The sequence below is a fragment of the Cephus cinctus genome, unplaced genomic scaffold, assembly GCF_000341935.2.
Source record: "Cephus cinctus unplaced genomic scaffold, Ccin1 Ccin1_scaffold1553, whole genome shotgun sequence".
NCBI lineage: Eukaryota > Metazoa > Arthropoda > Insecta > Hymenoptera > Cephidae > Cephus > Cephus cinctus.
In genome coordinates, this window is record NW_014333871.1 from 375,966 (window position 1) to 400,642 (window position 24,677).

The 24,677-nt window shown below is 47.7% G+C and overlaps 1 protein-coding gene across 30 annotated transcripts in view; it reads left to right on the forward strand.

The window, feature by feature from the left end:
* Positions 1-24,677, forward strand: part of LOC107273268 (mucin-17) — a 225,126-nt gene that overhangs the window by 128,075 nt on the left and 72,374 nt on the right. For all 30 annotated transcript variants that reach the window (XM_015751284.2, XM_015751281.2, XM_015751294.2 and 27 more), the window contains one exon: positions 58-148. In XM_015751284.2, coding sequence (XP_015606770.1) covers positions 58-148 — 91 coding nt within the window. The remainder of the gene's footprint in view (positions 1-57; positions 149-24,677) is intronic.

Here is a 24,677-nt window from a genome sequence, read left to right on the forward strand (position 1 = left end):
CCCCCACTGGCACAGCACACACCCCCACTAACTTTGACTTTTTAATCCTTGTTTCAGCTCTACTTGAGTAAATCGCGCCAGGCCACCCTTACGGAGGAGCATCAACCCTCTCTCACACGACCGGTCAGCCCCAACGCACGCCAACAAGGTAAACTTTTGAACCCTCTGCCGAATACGAGCACCTATTACTTTTAGCGCGTATCGTTCGTCCATTCGCACTTTTATATTGCGGTTCAGAATTTTGGATTTTGACCTTTTTTTTTATAACCGCAACCAACCCCAATCGCGACACCCAATCACCCCCGTTTATTTAGGGAAAAATTACCCCTACGAAATATTTAGGCGGTTCTCGATGTAGCAACAATGTCATTTTCCCACTTTCTCCACAGGACTCTATGATTTGCGTATTCACCACATGGTCAATATACACCTGCGTACGCGTACGTATATATTTACGGACCAGTCCGGATAACAGTCCGGGGTTTGGAATCATGCATAACCCCACATCAAAAGCGCATAAATATTCTAATAACTTCGGGAACTAATATGATTGCATCCGGGAGGAATAATATCAACTTCCAAGTAGCTATACGTAGGTACATAGAAATAAGGGAATATACGTGGAATAGGAAATATCACGGTTACAGAATAGTATGGGGTAGTTGTTTCAGGGTTGATTGCTCCCATAGACTCCTTTCCTTCTTCTCTATAGCCCGCAATCCCCTATACGCTATATGTCCCCAGCATTGAAGGAGACGTTAATATTATTATTCCAGTCAAAGTTTTCCCTGAGGACGGCTCGAGGAAATAACTTTGTTTCGACCCCCCTTTCGCCTCCCCCTGGTGACACGCGAATCCGACCATCCAAGACATACACCTTTTCCTTCACTCTTTTCACGAGCCAGCAGTACCCGCTAACGGATCAGCCGATTGAAATGTATACAATACAATTTAGCACTGGCTACCCCGCTATACCGAGGACGCAATGATAGGGATGTTTAAGGGTCGAAGCAACCAAGAGGAGAAGGAATGGAGTGCGCAAAGGTCGAAGGTAGAACTGGAAACAAAAGCCCGACGTTTCAATTAGGGCCATTATTAGTTAGTGATAATAGGCCAGGGCAACTTTAGTATGCGAGCACACTGGGCTTTCCAGTGCTTACCGGAGGTTATGTTAGGTCTGCCAGGGTTGTTTGCGTGGGTCCAGCTCTTATGATATTAAGGGCTGACTAGGCACTCACCAATCCCTATATAGAAGACGGGTACGTACAGTGGGTATAGGTAAGGACTAGAGGCAGTACGTGGTGCCAGCTAGTATTCAAAGACCCAGCACCGTGTATTTAGGCTGGTCCAAGGATTTGTTCCGTGATCAGATCAGTTCAGAACTTGGTCCAGTATCGTCCAGACATTTTCATGCTTGATATTTATCGGCGGGATCCTGATATTGGAAATGTTCATGGCTGGTAGAAAATGGGGATGAGCGATAAGACCAAAGGGTTGAAGACGGAGGGAGCACAAGGGTGGATGAATAGGGCCGAAGGAAGGAGACTGCAGCAGTCGCCTGCGGCAAACCGCAACGATCCTGACCCGCACCGCGAGCCAAGATATATCCGCAGAGCATCCTGCCCCCTGGGTCTAACAAGGGCGCCATCCCCGTCTTTAGCGGCGGTGGTTGGAACTAGAGTTGGAAGGCGGAAGGAGCCAGCAGCATCTTGTATTGTCAGATCCCAACGCGACAAATTCATAATTGCGTTAATGTGGGTACGGTAGGGGTGCTTCACCGCAACCACCGCAGGGTGCGCCATGGCGTTTTCGCGGCTCCTGGTGCTAGCTCATTAATCTTCCAAGGATTAACGTCGAGTATCGCCATTGCGTTTCTCTTGGACTAATAATTATTAATTAAATTTTTTATATCTACATTTATCGATTCGCTTACCCCCTACTGACTCACCCTACCCCTTTACAATGTCAATTGACCTTGGCAATGCGTCCTTTTTTCATTTCTAAGGGTTGTCGGGCCTTCCTCTTACGCGTCCTTGATTTTCCGTTTGTTCCTGGAAAAAGTGAATGGGATCGAGCAAGAGATGAGAATGGACCGAAATAAAACAGTGATATCGAGGCATTTCACGCACGAGTGAAAACGTTTAGCAGATTCAGCGTGCGTGCCGGCACTCGGCTACCCTGCCACGTTTAGCCGTCCCTTTCCCTGTTGGCTTCGCTCTATCTCCATCACACTTTCTTTCTCCTGTATACACATACTCCGTCTCTCTCTTGCTCACCGCTCTCTGAAAAATACTGCTCTCGCTGACACCTGTAGCTTCGACGTTCTACATACGTACTCGGCACTGCGCTACGTGGAGAGAGAGAGACTCGGCGGGAACGAGTGGGGGTTGAAAAGGATAAAGGGCAAGGGGGTGGCAAGTGGCTTTAAAAAAATCTAAAAAAAAAGGTCTCACTCTTACACTCGCCCTGAAGCTACGAGGACGAGAATTCATGTCGATTTTCAAGTCGATCCTAATTTCCGTAACGAAGGGGGTACCTTTGTTATTCTTTGTTTTTCTACACACCTAACAACCCTTATACCTGTTTCCCGTACCCGTGTAAGATTTTTTCTTCGAAATGAATCGCGTCTCGACGCTTTTCAAGGCTGTGAGCTTGCAATCGGTTCTCACCCGAGATCCCCCAGGGGGCTCGCAGACAGAAAACAGTGGCTCCACAAGTGGTGGACTTTACGGGACTTAAGATTAATCCTCATAATTACCCGATTCCAAGCACCGCGAGAGCCCTCTATTTCGTTTTTACTCCCGGCACTCTGTCTTCCTCAGTGCAGATCCGGCAAGTGGCTGGGATGTGTGTGAGAGGGAGAGAGAGAGAGAGAGAAGGAACCGTCGCATCCCGGCAAACGATTCCTCCTCCTGGACCATAAAGATATTTATCAGCCTGGTCATCCTTTACGACTCTGGTTCCTGTACCTCTCTTTATCTTTGCTCTAGCCCGCAGCTGCTCGCGCTGTCTCTTTCAGGTTTTACAAACCACCCCCATGAAAATCCACCATCCTAAGCTTGCACCCCTGCGCCTCCCTTCCTGCCCTTAGCTCTCATCGCGATTTATCTCCTTCGCAGCATCGACTCTTCGAGGGTCCCGTTTCAGGAAGATTCCACAGGTAGCCAGTTCTTCTCGTGTACCTTTTAACCCTCCTTTAACTCAATGTACACTCAGACTCTGGTGCTACGAGTGAAATCAATGCGTCCTGCAATGTACGTTTTGTGGGTTCGAAGCTGGGCTAACGTGTGTCTGGGTTTGGTTCTGTTTTAAACTACCGAGTGGATCTGTCGGTATGGTAGATGCAATGATGAACAGACTCGATACGAGAGACTCTGACATCCTGGACGTGTCTGCGGCAGCCACGAAGACCGAATCCGAGGACAATAAGAATCAATATCTTAATTAGCGAAGCCTATTTCGGAAGCTCCACTCCCCGTGACGCTAACCATGCCGTCGGAGGGTTGGTTCAATTCCTGGAGTTCTAGGGGGATCCGGACCGGCAACGGTAGCTTGACCGGAAGCGCGAGTCTGCGAAACCGACCGGACTTCGCCATCCCACCGGAAACTCTATTCACACGACCCTCTCTCCCTTTATCCTATACCAGCCGTAATACCCAGCGTCGGCGAACACCACCGACGCCCCCTCCCACGCTCCTGATACGTTTCTGAATAAACAATAGCTCGAAAAAAAAGTTGCCTCGAACTTGCTAGTCAAAATGAGTCTGAACGTCACGTGTACGGATACGAAGGGTAGCATTGGGAAAATCAGGAAAATTACAGGATTCAATATATTTTCTTGGAATTTAGTTACTTTTCTTTGTGTCCAGAACTTTTTTTTTTCTAATGCTCACAATTTTTTTTTTGACGTTGGTACCTAAAACTTCGTTATCAAGGAAAGAAGGAAAGTTTTATTTCGAATTTATTCCCTTTTTTTTAATATCCGTAACAAGTTTTCCAGATAATCGTGTACGTTGTTTTAACGTATAAAGGAAAAATTCCAGAAAATCACAATCGAACGAAACGAAGCAGAGAGGTCGGGGCAATTTCCAAAAGAGGAAGAAAAGGCTCCGAGATCCCAAAACGTGAGAGGTATACAAGGATTGCGTGTCCAAGAATTCTGATAACTATGAGGCAGAGTGCAGGATGAAGGTTCTCGATTAATATCGACGCTAAGGAAGAAGCCGAAAGCGTCGGGACGAATTAGTGAATTAGAAAGAAGAACTAGGATTGGGCGTTCGCGTTTTCCTTCTGGATTTTCCCAAGAGTCGACTAATCCGATAAAGTGGCGAACTCGCACGGAATCTCTTTTCTCCCTGTGACATTCGCTCCAATAGGATATGACGCTAAGTATATTCTATTGACTAATAAAGTGCATAGCCATTGGCGTGGGTTCCAGTAATTTCCAAAATTTCATAACAATGTTTCACCTTCAAATTTCAATTTTTCTTCTTCCGCTCGGATTCTTATTTGCTTCCGTATTTCATACGAGGAACTCAAAATCTAGTAAACTAGTCCGACCCAGGACGCTCCGTATTAGCTAGGAATGAGGAATGAGGAATGAGGAACCTTCGTACTCGGGTGGTTCAATCGGGCCTGCAGTGAACCCAATTTCAGTAGAGTATTTGCTCGCGCTTTGGGTGCCGTAGGTTTGACCTCTCGTTAATCACCAAAGGGCCTGGTGAGCCAGTAGGAGTTAGGATCTGGTAGTCGAACAAGCTGTGTAGTTGACCGCAACGCCAGAGCGTCTCCGTGTGGACAGGCCTTTACGCCTTGCGAGCTTCTAGAACATTGGAGATGATCCCCCCAGCCCAGCCCATCCCTTTACGTGTCGCCCAATTGCGATGCTGGATTCAAATAGAACTTTATATGCAGTTTTAGGAACTTTACGAAAATCGCTACATGAAAACATTCGGTACGCGATATCTAGGAGCGTTTCTAATCGGTCGACCGAATGCTACCGTGATATTACGTCGTTTCCAATATCTTCATTCCGGTGCATGAATTTTTATTTCTTCGTTTATTTCCAGCTGCCCGTTATCAAATCCACGAATTTCGCTGACTTTCGCAAAACCTACTGATACGCTTCGCTTCATAGAAACTGTCACTCTTGGAAAGTTGGCTACCGCTGCTGTTACTAGTCAGGATTAGTTCAGTGGGGTAAGAATTTAGAATGGTCGAATCGAGAAACTTTGAGGAAAAAATCACAGAGCGAATATTTGACAGGGTAAATCGATAGGCATTGTCGCTCGTTACGAATCGACCAAGTCAATGATACGTACAGCGATTTCGCGGCAGTTAGAGCTTCTCCTTGAGCCGTTGTCGCTGACTCGTGTACGCGAGCTAATGGGTGTATTAGCCAGCTTTGCGGGCAAACAGTGCTATTGCCGAATTAGGGGTGATTTAGCCTCGAATCTACTGTACTGTGCACACAGTGAGAACCAGCCCCGATGCCTCTGTAGTATCGGGTGAACCACCCTTAAATTGGAATCGTTTGTCAGCCCAAGAATGAGGTCCGTTCAGAGATTCTCGTCTTTGGCAATCTCTATATAGATACTAGATTGGACATTTCCGCTTTGCTAAGACAGTACCGGAAATCGGTATCTCCTAATTCGATATCATCGCATTTGGGATTTATTCAAGATGCTTAAAGCCTCTTGGCGAAAGAAGAAAAATGAGAGATAAAACCGATAGACTCTCAAGGTGGAAGAGGATGCTGGGGGGACGCAAGGGAGCAGCAGGGTGATTGCTTGAAAATCTTGTTGAAAAAGATTTATCTTAGCCGAAATGAGGAGAGTCGACGTTGCTACAAGCTCAGCAGAGACGTCGTCGCTGAGGTCGAGGATCAGAGGGTAAAATTGAGAGGGGGATAAATCTGCGGGGTATAAACAGAGGTGACGTAATTACTCAGATTAATATGGCCCTAAGCTTTTGGTAACCGAAGCTCATGGTGCTTTTATCTCGGGCGCAGTATCATCCGGCGCTGAGCTTTTCGTCACTCGCTGGTTATTTTGTTCCTGGTGGTTGGTCCTGGGTGATGACGGTGTTACCGGGAATACCAAGGCCTCCTGGACCGACCCCTCGCTTTCGTTCACCGGAAAGTAATTTGAGGACGAGAGGGACCCGTTTTAAATATTACTTATCCCCAAGACTTGAATTTCCTTGCGTCAACCACGACGCGAGGTCCTTTGTAGGGTGCCGTAGAAATTTCAGAAAATCTCACCCTCCGTTAATGAATCGAATAGAAGGAAGGAACGCAAAAAGCTTAAAAGGGACCTGGATCACCATCCTGGGTGCCAGATTACTGAGCCCAACGCGTCTTCCTGGGTCTGGATCTACTCTGAGGTCTCACCGAAGTCCCACGTAAACACCTGAGTGAGCTAGTCCAAGTCCCTTGAAAATTTCTTTAAACTTTCTTCAACGACTTTCTCATTTGAAGGGTAGAGATGACATCGTCACCGTGATGACTTTCGCAATCCTCCTCTTCATTGCTCCGAATCTTCTCGAGATTTCGGTAAGAATCCTGGTAGCTACCCATCCCAACAGGTACGCCCGTCCTCTCGTTGAAGGAACCCTCGAGAGTCAAGCGACTTCCTCCTTTCAGTAAAACAACCACTCCTCCTTGTAGAAGAGCCACTATTCACCCCTAGAGCCCTTTCTTTACCGGTGCCGCAGTAGCGACCAGGGCGTCGCGGCGCAACACCGAGACAATGATATCGCAGGAAGAGAAGCGGCCGCTTTACAACTCCCGGAGGGCCTCGACGCTCTACGGCCACGAAATTAATATCATAAATAATATCGTAAAAATACACCCCTCTTTTACCTCAGGACGTACTTCACGGCTTTGATAAAGACGACGAGACGCTGCTAATATATATATATATATATATATATATATATATATATATATATATATACATACATACATACACAACAATACAATTAAATCTTCCAACAAGAGTTCAAAGATGACCCAGAGGTACGAAGGAGCAAGACCAAGATATAGAGACCGTATAGGAAATGGACCACGTGACTTCCGGGTACGAGTAATACTGGAGAATCGTCACAGTGTCGAAATGTGACGCTGATGACGGCGCCGCCAGGATGACGAAGGTGACGAAGGAACAATAGATCCCAAGCGTCTTTTCGCCCAGGCCCGTACCCTGAAGTCCTGGGTTCCCTCCCCCACGACAAAAGGCGTTCCAGCAGCCTCGCATAATGCTTCAGCACCCCGAGTGGGATACGGGCGATACACGCAACACCCCCCTGACTCCCCTCCTGTTTAGGACTTAATGCTACCTCCAATGGCAATATAATCAGCCTGATGGTACAAAGCATCGAGAAGCAAGGAAACGGAGCGTATGGTGTAGTGAGCAGCGAACAGCCAGAAGGCAGACGCGCAGCATCCACATTGAAGTTAACGCAGCATCAAATGCTGATGATACAGACGATATGATATACGCGTCACGTTAATTTGCACCATTGTCTTCCTATAGAAACTAGACGAAGCCACAGGTAGCAGTCGGTGGGTACCCGCAGCATCCCTTATATCCTAAGAGAAGATCAACGGATACTTGATATCAGGTCAGAAGGGGATTAGTTTTCAGTCGATTGAAATTTTTTCCTCTTATAATTGCTTTTTATTGATTCGATGTATTTTTTTTTTTTTTTCTTTTAGACTTCGGTCACTCCTCTTCGCTACGTAATAGCTAAGAATTGAGAAGAGGGTAGGAAGGAGCGTATACTCTCTACTGGGGAAATTATTCAGGGACACCCTTATTTAATCGAGTCGAGTATCTCCCGTTTATCCCATCGACGTGGCGTCGGCGTCGGCAGTGGCGGCGCTCATTAAGTTTTTGGTTGAGTGCCAGAGCCTAGTAGATCCCAGGCCTGAGATCTCTCTGGGATAACTGCGTCCTCAAAGGGTTAGTCATTGGGCTGCGCCCTGCGGCAATGCCAACAGTTAACTTAACTGAGGAGTGACTGAGGGTGGGTGGACCTTTCGAAGCTATGGAGGAAGAAGAAGAAGAAGAAGAAGAGATGCTGCATTAGGACGGGTCCAGGGCGGCACTTAATGGAATTAAAAGTAAGCCTAGATAGCGCGAGCTTCGGTTTATCTCGGTAAATAGCTCGTTACGCTGATCTCGGTGGGCCTTAGCTCATTATCCAACGGATGCCGAGGGAGCAGACAAAGCAGACATGTAAAATCTTCATTTTCTATTTTCATCAAAGCGACATAGTCCTCAGCTCCAAAGGGGCAAGCCAGTCTGGATACAGATTACAGGAGGCTGTGCATCGTTCACCAGGGAATTCAGTGATATTTAGGTAAATGGGTCAGAAACTATCATTCTGCGTTTCCACCCCATGTAGCAGAGTCGACATAGACAAAGAATGCAACCGGAAGAAATTGGGCCCCGTTTCCATAGAGACGCGACGGGATAACTCGGTGGAACAAAACTTTGTATTTTATGAGAAAACACATGGGCGTCACATCTTTTGCATCTACGAAAATAACGATGATGATCCAGGTCCGGAAGTAGTATACCCCGAGTCTCCTGGTTGCATCCCTTGCACCAGTCAACCGAGAGTATCCCGTAGGATTATTTTATTTTTTAACCTGTCCCAACCCCTGCTCTTCTTGCGACTTCACTGGCGTCGTAAGCTCCGAGTACATAAACGAACTCAGTCAATAACTGGGACCGCGACTTCAGAGGGTCAGACAGGCAACCGAGTAAGCAGATAGGCAGGCTGGCAGGAGGTTGAATTTACCGACACTCATTTTACACGAGGGGTGGTTGGATAGAGTTACGGCTTATTAAAAACGTCCATCCACGCTGGCATCGAAGTGGAAGATGATGGGAAAAAGAAGGACGAAGAGGTCAGCTACAGGGATTTCTAGTCTTTTAGCTGCACCTAGGTAATTTCTTGGTAAGACTCGGCAGACTGTAGCCGATACCAAATCTCACCACTGAATTCACACCATATAATTCAGGATGCTGGGCATCTCGCCATTGGTTACTCCCAGTGTCCGGGTTAGAGTAGAGCGAAGATAACTGCGTCGCAGAATGGGGATGAATAATGAAGTAACTCGCGCCGTGGCCGGAAGGCCAGGACGTCCCGGTCGACCCGAAGACCCGCGACCCTGAGATTAGCCTTGAGTTATGGCGTTAAGATCACATCTAATTGTATCAGTCGGTCCGCTATCTATCCATCTGCCTCAGCAACTTCCTGCTCTCTGTACCTTCGCAGCCAGCTAAAATCCAGCCAACCACCCTTCCAACGATTTTAACCCCCATCGACAACCAGCAACCCCATCTAACCTGCTTACTCCGCCCTCCTTGCCTTCCGTCTCTTCCATCCCATTGACCAGGACCTTAAACAACCGACCACCACCGATTTCCTTAATCTTGCTCTGCCTTGGGTTCACTTCGCGTCTCTACTCACCGTTCGCTATACCCGGTGGACAAATTAACCAGCCTAATTTACAATGAAACTTCAGCAAGACCAATCGTCGCTGAAGAATTTTTCCGAAAATTTTTCTCCAAAAAATGCCCAGACTACCGTTATCTCTCGTAGACCTTCCGAGACAGCCATCTCAAATATTTCAAGTCTGGCAGAGGTAAATACCTATGCGCTGTGTAATCTCTGGAGAGCTACGTCACGAACGAGAGCAAGGGATGAGAAAGGGGAGAGAAAGAGACAGAGTCTATAATGGTTTCCTCGAGGCTCATCCGCGCTTCTAGGACGCCCGGCTAACGTTCATCCCTACGTACACGTACTCATTTTCCAACTATGCACACACCTACCTATATCTGTATATATATATCCGACACACACGTCTAACACATACCGGGTGTTTCCTCAATTATTTCCCCGAGTTCCAACTCTTGACTTCGTGGTCCGCCGCGGGTGTTTCCTCCACCGGAAACCAGTACCGTAAATACGACCAGGGTGCCCCTGAAGATGGATCGTGATCTCGTACTCATTTCTCGTTTATTCTTATCAAGAGGATCTACGATCATCTTTCCGATTCATAGATAGTCATCGATACCGTCACTGGGTCGTTTGAATAATTCTTTCAAATTTCTATAAACTTCTCCTGATCACTTGGTACGGGACACCCGGTACGTGTCTGGTCTAGGAATATTAGTGAGTTTGAGCTGCGAAGGAGGCGAAACCATAGAGGACTAGAGAGGACTAGAAGGACTGGCTAAGGCTAGAGAGGAGAGAGAGAGAGAGAGAGAGAGAGAGAGAGAGAGAGAGAGAACTAGAAAGGACGAGGAAGCATTAGAGGGCTGGAGATGATCACTGAGCGCACAGCACTAATCAAGACGCATGATTATAGGCCCCAGAGCGCTCACCAGGACACCAGCTACTATCCTAGGAAAGCATCTCGTACGGCTTTCCTATTTCCTTCTCCTAATACTCGTTCAGTCCAAACTCAGATTACAAGAAGTTACGTGGTTTTTGATCGAGGATTCTAGTGCCGGATACCACTGGCTCCACTTTTGATGATGGTTGGACCTTCGATAGATCGAAGGATCAAGACAGGAATTCATCATCTTAATTCATCATTTTAATCTTTTAGGCAACCCTAACCTAATCCTATCCGGTCTAAATTATAGTCTCATAAATAAGTCAATGTCTCATTATGGCATATCGACTGATTATAACCAGAATCCAGCACGATTAATGCTTCAAATTCGCGATAAACGTATAATAAAAATTTGAACCTCAAAACTCACATTCATTAGCTAGACTGTTTCCGGTGTCAATGCGTTATCAAGATCCTCGTGTGACGTCTTGTGAAATTCCTTGGGTTACATCTCTATTTGAGGTTGCTCTAAGCAAGTTAGCACAACCCCAACGTATCGCGTTAAATTATGCTCACTGGCATAGCCTACGTGCGAATTCACCCTTGAGTACAAGGTAACCCGCATGCAACCACCGTACTCAGCGTTTAAGTACCTAAGGTAGGCTGCTTTGGTGCAGTTTACATGAAATTGTTTAGTATCCAAATTCATATGATTAGACTCGTATATATTAGTGTTAGCTAATCATTTAGCAGTGATTTGACTTAGGGGGTTTCCACGTGGAGGATTAACTTGGTGTCATGAAACTTAGAGGGTGGCGTATGGTCGGGGTCAGTCTAAGTCAGGGTCGGAAGATTAAAATATATATGAACCTTGACTAGAATATATGCGGATTCCCATGGAAGTGGACAGTGGTAAAAGCCAGTAGAGATCAGCCAGCATCCAGTCGAACGGATTAGGAATGGCGAGCTGTACCAACAGGCTCTCTACAAATGGCAGCCTTATATTATACTCAGTCTATATGCACAGTGTGTTTACCCAATTTCGCTCTATGGACATTTAGATAATTTAGATATCGGCGCCCGGTTTTAGACGCCGAGCACCCTAGGCGTCGCTCTCCTATCCCGTACCTTTATGGAATTTCGGTAACTCCGAGTCCTTCATCTTTCTAATCTCTTAGTCTATTTCACAGTGCACAGTCGCTCATGGAATGGATGCTGCGCGAACTTGGATCTCTGTGACCCTTCAACTTTCTCTCGACGACCTTTCACCTTTTGCCTTCTCCCGTCACTCGCGAATCTTACCCTCTCGTCTACCGTACGTACCACTTCTTTTGGAATTCATCTCAAAGTTTCCACCGATAGGCGATGGGATGCTGTGTGGGTAGAGCCAGAGGTACGTATAGAAGGTATCGGCGCCTACTTTGAACTTTCATCTCGAGAAGATACGTGCATGTAGAATGGGTTCGGGAGTGGAGATTGAGGGTACGCGCATTTGCTTTTATTTAAATTGTAAGTTAGAGACTCCTATGGGTGAGGACGGTTAGGAAGCTTTTAGCGAATGGAAAAAAATGTTTGCGCTAAATGATTTTGGATCCCATATGGAAATAAAGGTGGAGGAGATTCTTTGTAAGGGAAGAGACGGGAAATACTTATGGACAGATTGATCCCACCCCTAGCAGGAAGTACGTCATCTTCGCCATCCACAAGGTCGGTCCAGGAAGTCTTTTGGGGTTTTGACTTTGCGATTCTGATTTGCGTATGTATGGGCTGCCAAGGGATCCTGCCAATATGACAATCAGGTCGAGTGGAAGGGATGCGAATGGTATCACCCTTATTTTTTGCACGTATAGAAAATCGTTCATCCCCTTGTCAGGTGTACCAACCCGATGACAACGGGGTATGGGTACGCAGACGGTTCTTCTTTACTGTCTAGGCTCCCTGAGGTTGCCTTTGCTCATTCCCTAGTCTAGGGAAATGGTTGAGCTGTTTCGACGCAACCCTCTACCCCGGGGGGTAGGTAGTAGGAAAGTACGAGAGGGTGGTCCGTAGAGGTCCACATTTGCATACTCGTCAGCTGTGCTTCCTTCAACTTTTCCGCGACACACCTCTTCCATACCACCCACCCACCCCCTACTTCCTGGTTCTACTTCGACCCCCTTCCCTGGCTGCTAGTCAGTGAGGGCGGGGAGGGGTGTGAGGGGGTGAGAGAGGGTGCCGCAGCACATGCCCCTGCATCCTACTCCTCCAGCAGGGGCGTCAGAGGGTTGCCACGACGTCGGGCTAAGAGAAAAGCAACCCTGTATTTCTAGTCCCGATTCATAATTGCAAATTTCCTCGCCTTATTTATGCAACCCACCCTTGCGTGCCATGCGCGCAACCTCCCCGCAAATACACCTATACACGTAGAACGAAGATCCTGACGCAGCTTCCTTTATCCGCTATTCGGAGATCCTTGGTGGCAAAGCGATTACCTGTGTGCTTTACCGTGTGGTTATAAATTCTGGGGGACTTGTGGAATTCCTTTTTATGGGAAAAATAGGGAAAAGAAAAATAGATGGGGTTGGGTGAACAGTGTAGGCTCAGGACTATCCGTCAAATTTTGAAAGATGCCGAACGAGCTCGCAGCCAACCAGTGATGACTTAGAATGGAGAATCGAGAGGAGATTAGCCACCCTTGCTACTTTGAACCCTCCTTGCCCTTTCACCCCTTCTAACCTTCTATCGAGTTATGAGAATCTTTCCCAGGATGCCGCCGTCTGCTTACTTCCTGACTGTATCCACGTTCTTGAAGACCGAAGTCGGATCACGCGCGGGACGTCGTATATTTTCACTTTGGCACATGTGTCGCGACGCCTCCGAAAGCCCGGCGTCCCTGTCGCTCGGTTGCCCGATAATATCGCCGCGTTTTCAATCGTTAGGCCAAATATCGGGCGATACAAAATTCCCTGCTCGAGATCCCTGAATAAATGGAGATACGATGATGCGCTCGGGTTATGCATTATGCATTGGCCGACGGTGACGGCTGGCGGAGTTCACGCCGACTGAAAACCCATTCGGAATCCGAGAAGCGTTTATACGGACGGCGACGCCCTTCGGCGTCTACCGTTTCGCGACTTCTCGACTTCCGGTGCATTCGGCATCCTTGAACGATTTGTTGATGGCCGGTGAGAAGTTGGTACAGAATTTTTTAGGATCTTTTCTCCACCTGGACAGTCGTTACCAGACGTGGGCTGTGTGACGGAGTAAGGGTTAGGGGTTGAAAAATGAAATACGAAAGAGAATAAGGGTATAAAAAAATGGATTAGAGAGAGAGGTCAGAAAGTAATCGAATTTTGACTCTCTCAACTGTGTCAGATGTAAATACGATCGGCGGGCGATGCATAATACAAGGAAGCCAAAGGAGACCTCAGAAAAAAATGCTAAAACTCGAGAGGATCGGGACGTCCCGACGCCGGGCGTCACTCAAAAATCACTTTGGCACGGTCGCCCCGAGGATTTACATAACGCTTCGTGTTTATATTTTACTGAAATATTTATCAAGCTGGATTTAAAATCAGTCTGGCTCCGCTGTGCTTTAGGGGTTGGTTATTTCCATGATACACACTCGTATTCATACCTTATCAGATAAGGTAGTTTCTGGCTGATAACGATTAAAGCACATACTCGTCTAGTAAATATGTATAGTATCATCATAACAGTAATGCATATATAGTTGAGTCTGGCGTACCTCGAGTTTTCCACCCTTAAGCATAGCAGTTTGCCCCATAATCACGTTTGTTTTATGGGCCGTTACGCCGCCAGATACTTTAACTAATTGTATAATTGCTTCGAAGCAGGCGTGGGGCTGGCGTCGCGACGCGTACCGTCGCGTTGCTTTGGGTCTCGTCGCGTCCGGTCCACGGTTCAACTCTTTTATACCATAGAGAGAAGAGGGGTTGTCGTGACGCTCGGTGCTTACGTTTTAAATGCCTCCCCCGTAAACAGGACGACCGCCGCCGCCCCGCTTAATTCGCTTGGCCACTAATTGCACGCGTTTTAATTTGCGAAAACCAACCGACGTCCCATTGGCCACCCCTTTGACCTCTCATCCTTAAATACTTCACCTTTTAGCCAGCACCGCCCTGTTGTTTCGACTCTTCATTTTTCGCAGCATCCCCATACGGACCATATCCATGAAAAGACGTTCCCATCTCAATTTTCTCATGTTCTTCCCGAGGATGACGTCGACGTCGAATCTCGGCTGCACGTTTTCCACGTTTTCCACCCTTGGAAGGTAGCAGGAGGCTCGCTCGGTTCATCAAATATTTGCTCAATCACCGCAAAGACATTTCACTAACTTGTAGACTATGGATCGTTCTCCACCTCTCGAGACTCCTCTTCTCCAGCGAGGATCTTCTCCTTGCTGGAAGATTTCGCTATGTCCTCCCTGGTCCGCCCCCTAGGAACCTACCCCGCTGCGAGCGAACGACGTCCTATATTGTAAGCCGGGAGAATGGTTTTATAGGAAAAGTCAGCATTGACATAAAGCTCATGAATATATTCTATTCTGGAAGGGAGGCTGGGGGTAGGTAGCTGCCGGTACCAATAGCACCACCATGGACCAGCACCGAAGATCTTCACCACCCTTGGTTTCATCCCTACACAATTCCTCCCACTCAGCCCCCTCGCGCAAGGGAAGGCAAGAGTTACTTCTCGCTCTGAAATTGTTTTCCCTCCCGTGGTCCATAGGAGTTCAGCCCTTAAGGAGGCTGACGCGATCGCCATTATGTTGGCGGCAGTGAGAAACCTCGAAGAAGCCAAGTCGATCGGGTTCTAAAGAAAAGGAGTCCGTAGGGTGGTTAAGGCCGAGGGGTGGGTTTGAGAGAAGCTGAAGTTAAGCGAGAGAGAGAGAGAGAGAGGGAGAGTCAGAGTGAGAACCAAGTTAAAACGAATAGAAGAGAGAGAAAGTAGGTATGGTGAGAGGGGGATGCGAGTCAAGGTATAAGGGTGAGAATGAGAAAGGAGGGGTGCGAAAGACGCCGAGTTAAAAACGAGCCTCCTGAAAAGGGCAAGCGACGTTTCGCGACAGAGGCTTAATTAGGGGAGGTTTTTAGAGAGCTCCTCGATCTCCATCTTTGGTACCCAGGATCAAGGGCTCTACCCCTCTTCACCAAACCGCTCCCTCTGGTCCACCCTCATTTTAAATCACGTAACGCGAACCCAAAACGAATGCTTCGGGCTCCCAGTTGGGTTGGTATGGGTTTCATCGGGTGGGGGGTGGTGGTTTCTCGCCAACCTGGGAATTACCTTCGGCTGAATTGATCAAAGCTGTTTAACGTAGCTTCCTATTAAAGAAATCCATAACCGCTTTGGCGGTTTACAAAAGCCTCGACCTACAAGCCAGAAAGCTCTGATCCTCCCAACCGCCCCTTTCGCCTTTGACCTCCTTATGGCTATTGCTTGGTGCCAGACCTAAACTCACCATCCGTTCCTCAAACCTTACACAGATTTACACTGGATCCTGGTCTCTACTTACGCCGTCGGTTTACCATTCAAATGTACAGAAGCTACTGATTGCCGTTGGCTAAATTGACGCCGTTTATTACGTGACGCCTGATTCGACGTCTGCAACCCTACGATAAAGACAGGCTACATCGTTCGTGATGGTTTTTTGTAATTTAATTTAAAAAAAAATTCTAGAACATAAAAAAGTCTCAGAATGACTTCTGCACTCCGGAGACTGGATTTGGACAGATCGGCTGGATTGGCTGGATCATTGAGTGGGTGAGTGGGCGCGAGACGCACTTACGCAAGATTAGCAATTCATGACTGCGCGCTTGTTATTGTCATGGAGGGCTCTCTACATTTAGCACAGTGGCAACACAATGGCAATAATAATAATTAAGAAACATCGTAACGGCAGCATATTTGGCCCCACCCTTGTACATTTGGCTCGGGTCCTCATGCCAAACCCCTCGCTCACCCCTACCTACCCATTGCTACGTTTCATCCCCTACGTTACACTGCAAACCCTGACTTATTTTCTCTCATGGTTTTTCTCGACCTGTATATACCTCTCTCTCTCTCTCTCTCTCTCTCTCTCTCTCTCTCTCTCTCTCTCTCTCTCTCTCTCTCTGGTACACGGAAAGGGAACTGTCCCCTCTTCTCTTTCGCTCTCTCACCTAATCTCGAGCCGGTGCTTGTTAAAAACGCCCGTGAATATAAAGAGTTGCATTATTAAAGAAGTTCGCGCGACTATAACAAAAAGTTTCGGGTAGCCAGAGAAGCTGTAGGGAGTCTGGATGGAAGGACTGCCGGACCGGTGAATTACTTTAGCGGGTAGTATGGGGGGATGAAAAAAAAAAAATAAAAAAATAAAAATAATCTAACGTGACACTCGGGTTTTAAGATAGTTAAAGTAATGAGGGATGCTGTATAAGGGATCGGATCATTGAATATTCTGAAATTTGACTGAAAAATTTTAGGGGTAGTTTTAGACTCGGTCCTCTCCCGGTTAGACTGCGTCGGTCTTCTTCGGTCGAATCTACGGCTGATACGAGGAGTGTAAGAAAGTAGGAGAGCAAAAAAACAACGAAGGAAGAAGCAACGGCGCGTAATTAGCATAACGACACTAATTAAAATACAAATGAAGAGTCTTAAGACGCTCTGGCCGGGTGACTCATTATCACCGAGACGTCGGCGTCGGCCTCTCTTGGGTTTTCTATATACCATTTGGGCCCATCCTGCGAAACCCTCTTTGGGATCTTCTCCACATTTTACTGACACTACCAAAGCTAATTATATTTAATCGCATCCTCGGATCGTTCTAAGGTACCGCCGTAATGGTTTGGTTGATTAACGCGAATAGAGTATAGCTCGAGAATAAAAATGTAAAATAGTTAAGATAGACACGATATAGGGAAATAAGGTTTCCTACGGGTTCTTACCCGAGGATGTAGATGAGATTGCAGGAAATACCCGCAAATCGGTAAATTCGCTAAATTCGCTCGCGTAAGCATCCCTTTAGTTTCTACACCCTTATTTTCCTGCTTCGGCCAATCAGAGTGAAGCCAAGTGAATCAGAGTGAATCAGAGCGAATCGGTATGATGCGTTAGAACGGGCGATTGGTTCGAAGGTTATGGCACTACACCTACGTATATATTCACCCCAATAGGTCTATATATACATATATACACACAGAGTAAACCGGAAGAAGCTGCACTAACGGAAGTAAGGAACCTGGGAAATCTAGCAGGATGGATACGATAGGATATAGTAGCATGGAAGCAGTATCGTAAAGTATTCTATTTGCCAGGGTAATCCTGGTCTCACGTGGAGCCATCCCCTAAACCTGCTGAACCTTCTGAACCTGAACCACCCCCTGAACTCTAACATCCCGTTCCCTTCTGCAGCCCATATCCATAAATATGATTGGAAGACCGTTGGACCTCCTGACCTAGCCCGAACTCGCTGGACCAAAATCATTTCTGTCATTCCGATATTATATTTTCATCCCTTAGCTCGTATCCTTTCACAGGATGCCCACCTCCCTTAAAAATGTCCATGGAGACGTATAGAAATGTGTAATGACAAGAAGCGGAGTGCTAGGTAAATATCAACGGGGTTGCTTCGCCAGGAGGAAAGAGTGGTCAGTGGTCCACCCTTAGTGGTTAAGGGTGAAAGGTAGTCGTGCGGCACGCGTCAGCCTCCCCGTTGGTCCAGGAAAACTCGAGACTCACTCGGCTGCTCGAGTCACGTTGTTAAAATCTCATAAACGGAAGGGAAAGGTCGAAGGTGAAGTTGGTTAGGGTGGGAGGGGGGGGTGAGAAGGGGAAGTAGTAGAGGGTAGTTTGAAGTAGTAGGCGAAGGTGGCGGCTCTGGCAAGAGGCACGTGGTTTTAGCCTGCCGTGCACGTACCGTTAATCCTGCTTGGTGCTTATATATCCTCTCACCCTCTATAGTAGTCCCCGAGTATACACCCGCTCTTGGCAGCATCCTCGTTTTCACCCCTACTTGGGGTCCAGAGGCACCCCCTGGCCATGGCAAGGGGTGTACTTTCTCACTCAACTCTCTCCCGCTCTCCTCTCTTTCGGTTGACACTTAATTTCCGTTATTCGTACGCAGTCCTCGGTGCGCCCGCTTTACGTCACACTCCAGCATCCCGAGCATCAGAAGCATCACCAGTACCAAACATCCCCGTACTCTCCGTCATTCTCTTAGTTAAAACCACCCTCGTTCCCTCGTTCCAGCTGGTATGCATCCTTAGACAACAACCGCTCCCGTCCATCGACGGTGCTTCCTCTGTATCCAAACAAGACCCCCTGGCTGATGCTGGTACCTCGCTTATCCGGCATCCAGATTTCATCCCCTAAAATGGAACGGTATCAAAAACACGCTCGGTTACGTGTACAGGGACGCCACTCGACGTCGGATGAACGACGCTGACTCTTCAGCGTCAAACTCACCTCTGCTACATCGAGTCTTCTCTCGAGATGAAGACGCGTCCCTATCGCTCCCTTTATCTCCTGGAATTTCACAACCCCTAGAAATAACATAGACGTTAATCAGGAGAATGGTTATAGGAGACGAGTATGAAAATCACCCTTGTCCGCTGGCCGAGTATTACGAGAATAAGGATCGGAGATACCCAATGGGGAATGGGCGTCGTCGACGTCGGAGGCGTCGTCGCGAGGATTACATTGTCGTAAAGTCTCACGAAATTTCCATGAGGAGTGCTCGCAATAAAATATTGATGCGGTGGATTTGAATGCTAGGGGATGTCCGTCCTCTTGGTATCCATCATGGTCGTTCTTATCAATAAGGACGAGGAGAGTATCGTCAAGAGACCAAAAAGACATCCAAGGACGTTTTGACGTTCATATGAATTCATAATGACACCCTTGCCAAAGAGTTATCGGCTACGAGGATCTCGACCAATCGGAACGATTAGTTCCCGAATTTCACTATCAACAAAGTCAGTCTGTCTTGGGACACCGATCGGGCTGCCTCGAGTTGCCTCGCGCTCCCGGAGTCTTTGTTTATACTTTTTCTAGCTGCGATTCCTACACGGTACAGAAAGTTCTCGCGTTGCTCTGGCAATATCCAGAAAATCCTACCGATTTTCTGCGCGTCTTTCGGCGGTTCAGTGTCGTGCTACAGTGCAGTGCCCACCCGAGTGTCACCTGGATGCAGTTCTCGGCCTTCACGGAGTAGCTGAACCAGCTCCGGTGAGGATTCTCAATTTATTAATCGGTGGAGGGATTTCGATTTTACAGCTTCGGTTAGGTCTGTTACGTTTTCGATCAATTGATCTCAGTTTCCGGCAGTATTTGCCTGACGCTCACTCCGACCCTCCCTACCTCGACCTAGCAGCCTGAGCGGTCGCGAATTTCCGTGAGCGTTTCCTTCCGTTCGTGCTTCCAGTTGCATTTCACGATTTTACGCGATTCCAAAAATCGTTATGATATCGGAATTTTTTTTTTCACGCGATTTCACTGTTAACATTCATAAGGGTTAATTGTGGCTCTTGCCGACTCCTGGTGGCAATTCCAAGAACACTCTGAAACTGCAGCGTCGTATATGACACTGTCGTATTACGATGGGCCAGTTAACGCGTCCTGGAATTGCCATAAGGAAGGGTTTCTGGATAGCGCGAGGAATAGACGTCTGAGGTAGCTGCCAGCTGGCAGATTGCCGTACCACGGTTCACCAGCCTACCCTTGCTGCTCTTCGCTTCCATACTGCCACCCTTATTGGCCCCTTTCGCGCGACCGCCGAACCTCTCGCGAAATATTAATTAACGTTATTAACGCCCCACCTTCGAACTCACCCTCTTGCGAGCCAGTCCTGCCTGACTCTCTCTCTCTCTCTCTCTCTCTCTCACTCTTACTCCTCTATTAGTCTCGTAGTCTCTACAGCTCTCTTGCTCCAGGATCAGCATCAGCCCTTGGAGCCCAGCCCAGGGAAAAAAAGCCATTATCGTAAATCATCGTTTTCCAATAACGCTGCCAGGCCTCTTTACCGCTTCTCCAACGCGCCGCGGGGCCCTTTTTTTTATTCCTGCTCAACCGTACTAAGTAGCGCCGCGACGCAAACCCGACGGAAGGTCTCCTTGAGGAAATCTACGATTTTCACGCAAAACCACCCTTGCTTGATACCCAACACAAAGATCAGTGCCCTTTATACAGTTTACGTCATTTTGTACTATTAGTCCAAAATATCACTTAGTGATAATCAAGTACTTTTAAATTAAAAAAAAAAAAAAAAATAGAATTTAGAATTTATACCGGAAAAAGATTCTGGGGGTCTTAGAAGCTGCTGTGAGACCGACGCCCAGCGTCCAGTACAGATGAACGGTAGATGGGTCAGAGGTAGCCACAATTAACGAACTGAGATGAGTGAAGGAAAGAGCAATGGGGGAGGTTGGGGTCCTAATGTCGAGATGGGTTCGGGGATGATCCTGAGATGGATTTGCTGGGCGACGTCGTTCAGGTTTTCCAAGCACGTGGTCCAGTGCTAACAGCATCGTGGCCGCTATCGAAGAAGGAACCGCTTCAAGAGTCCAAGGTAGCAATCACCCCAGGGGGGTTAATGCCATCAGGAGCAAACAAAATATAAAGTAGGTACCAACCTGCTAAGTGAGCCCCGGGCAACTAACCGAGACTGGACGCCTTGGAGCTTCGAAGGAAGCACGGACGCCGGGCGTCCATCGCATACCAAAAACCAAAGATTCTGTTTCCTTTTAGACACGTATATATAGGTATATACCTGTATCAACCGCAGAAGACGGTATCAGGCAGCCGAAAAAAAAAAAACGGAAATAACCCTGAATAATCTTCTTATGGAAAACATCTGGAGGTGGTCCATTCTACATGAAAATTCCGACTAGTTCGAATATTTGAGTTAATAAGTTTTTGCACCGTTTCCTTCTCTCTTTTAACGTTCTCCATGTTCGCCATGCTCTCAATGCTCTGGTTCCGCTTGGTGCGAGAGCGACGAAGAGAGAATGAGAGCTGGTAGAAAATAAACGCAAGAAAATCTTATCCGAGCTCTCTCTCTCTCTCTCTCTCTCTCTCTCATTTATTCTTTCTCTCCTTGTCTCATTCTTTCCTGGTCTCTCCCGGTCTCGACGGCGGCTCAGCCGTCGCCTCCTTCATAATTTGATTGTTTTAATTAAATTTCGCCGTGGAATCGCTTTACGTTGGGCACACTGGGCTCTGGCACAATGCAAACTATGACGTGTACCGAATGAATTGGGATTGGAATGGCAAATGGGAGTGGGGAGGGAAGGACGCCAGGCGTCTTGGAGGAAAATCTCGAGAAAAGGGAGAGGGTGCAACACGCGTCGCTTACTTTACGACGTATTCGCAGGAATTGAAACGGCCAACCGGAAATCGGCTTAGCCTACGTTTCTGCCATTTTCCACTTGCAAATTTTTCCTTACATTCCCAACCACCCCACGGGGCTTGCTAAAATCATCCCCTATTTTCTACAAGTACCCATACACAGTATCGGTACCCTAATTCTGGCGAAGAATCCAGTCTCTTTATTTTTAACTATTTTCTTTCTTCAATCCTCAAGATCAGTTTTCACGTAAAGGTTCGTTCGGCTGCATTTTCCGCCGTTAATACCACCGAAGGGTGCAGACGACCGCAAGGAACTCCATGGCGACTTCAAGAGACGCGCCACTCCGCATATTTCTCGAGATATTGGAATTTGTCGCGGTTACTTACTTCGAATTATCTCCCGTCCCAGCTATTCCGTCGCGAGCTACCCTCCCCCCTTACCACCCCTCCATGCACCACGAACTAATCCACCTCCCTCGGCGTTACCGTGGGCGCCATTATCAGGCTTCAGCCTGGGACTATCCTTGTTATACCTAACTTCGTACGAGCTTTAAGGTACAGCTAAGGGATGAATAATTTAAAGACAGTTAACGGCTATGACCGTGAAAATTTATACAGACACGAATGGACCGATGGACCAGGAGATTCTCTTGTCTAATTATGAAAAGGACGCGCGGCGTCTCTGACAACAATTTCCGCGTGTATACGCAGCTGATAAATCTGATTACACAGCCATTATCAGGCTTTACTTTGTGATTTCAAACAAAAGCGAGGATCCCAATGACGGGAGGGTAGTTGCGGCTGCCAGGGGTTACGGCGCGGAGGGGTGGTTGGGTGGCACTTCTTCCGCCTGACTCGTCGCCGAGGGGATGAAAAATTTAGATTGCACCGTGCCGTGCCGGAGAATTAGGAAGGGGATTGCCAGCGGGATCGAGATCAGACTTTAAAGGGAGGTTCGGCAGGATTTCTAGGGAGGATGTGACGTCCTTCCCCGTAAATCGACTAATTACGATTACCCCATAGCCACCCTCGAACTTCCTCTCAAGTGACCCGTGCTACGAGAAATCAGAAAGCGGAAGTGGATGGAGGGTGGTTGCGATATCCGATATAGATGATAGAGAGAGAAAGAGAGAGAGAGAGAGAATGGAGGGTGAGATTTTCTCGCGGTAAAGAATAAGCGAATTTTATCATCCCTCCGCAACCCCCCCGCCAACCCTTATCGCGATATAAAAATTTGCACGGTGATAAATCTGTGTCAATTACACTTTCTGGGAATGGCAGTCGACTCGAATTCTCGTTCTCCATTTGGACAACCCCGGCCACTTTTAGGGGGGTAGGGGGGAGGGGGGGAGGTTGCTCTCTCTATTTCCCTCTTCTCTGTGCTCGACTTCATTGAAGTCGCTCGAGAGGCTTCAGATCGGCCCCTCCCCCCTCCCCGGGGATCTTTAACCCCCCCCACCAGGCACTCGACGACTCGAATGCGCATTTTTACTAAATTAAAAAGTATCGTGTGACTGCGCCAGAATGCTGGGGTTGCTTCTCTAAAGCGTTCCTAACCCCCTTAACCTCGGCGCGATTCCCTTAACCCTCTCCTGGTCGAGCCGAGCTATTCTCTCTTACTCCTCGCTCTCTCGCTCTCTCGGCGTACTTTTTTCTTTCTTCCCCTATCCTCTCGACTCCTCGAGTCCCCTCCGAAATTGCTACCCTTGTTTGCGTTTAATGCTCCGCTATTTTTTCCTGGCTCACTTCTGCCGGCCCCCAACGACCTTAAAAAGACGAGCGCTCGCAGCGCCACTCCGGTTTACTCATTTTCACCGGCGAAGAAGATATCGGCTAACTCGGCCTTGTTACTTCTTTCTTTTTTTTTTCAGCCAGCAAAGTACATTCCAACTCCATTTACCCTAAAATACACTCATCCCTTAAGCTTATCCTCTTCCGTACCCCAAAAATTCTGCACCAGCCGCTTCGTAAATACCTATTCGTACTATGCCTTACGTGTATCCACGTATTTTAAGTATAGAAGGAAATGACGTAATTGCTCCCACCCCCTAGGCCTTGTTACATTTCAGAACCACTAAAACCGTACGGACTCGGCTGTCCTGTTTACGAATTCACGTAATTCCACGACCCCTCTGCCCACCCCTACTCGGACAGACGCATTTCCCCCGTGGGCAAGAACCCTGCGTAACGCAACAGGACGCAACGTTGAAAACGCAGGCGTCTTCCGGAGAACCCTTTGTTGTAAATACTTGGCCGGGCGACTGCGGTCCGATGGAACTCGGCATTGCCAACGAGTCAGGTTCACCCTTACCAACCCCCTCCCGACCACCCTTCGCGTATTTAATTTGTAAAAGTATTTCGTTATTCGCTCGGTCGGAGGGCGGCCAAAGGATACCATCCCTTACACCCTTACTATCGCGTCCCCCAAACCCTTGGTTCATAACCGAAAACATTCGACTGCGCTCCACACCTAATTCCACCCCCGGGGAGCAACCCTTAAAAATTTTCGTACAAGACACGTCCTTCTTGACTCTTCATGGTCCAGGGTGACGGAGTCGGGATATATTATTTCGTACATACAAGGGATGCCTCTTTGTTCCTCGATTCTTTTTAAATAATTTGGTGTGAACGCACCCTTAGTCTCTGCCGCGTCTGCCATGCTCGGGCTCGTTTTACTGGAACAATGCGAGGGGGTAGCTAGATAGGTAGCGGCACGTGCTTCGTTGTAATAAAAAAAAATATCGGACTGTGTTGGAGGTAAAAACCAATAAAGGTTGGAAAGCATGTTCACGTGCGTTGGTGGCAATGGGGGTGGTGGTGGTGGTGGTGGTGGTTGCGGTGGAGGTTGCTGCAAGCGGTATCCGGTTGGGAGAGACCGGGAGTTCTTGCTAAAACAAACCTCCCCCATAAAAGAGTGGTCGATGGGGGTTGAGCCGGTATGGGTTAGAGAGAAGTGGTAAAGAGGGAATTTGCAAGGGAAAAGTTGAGAGAGGGGGGC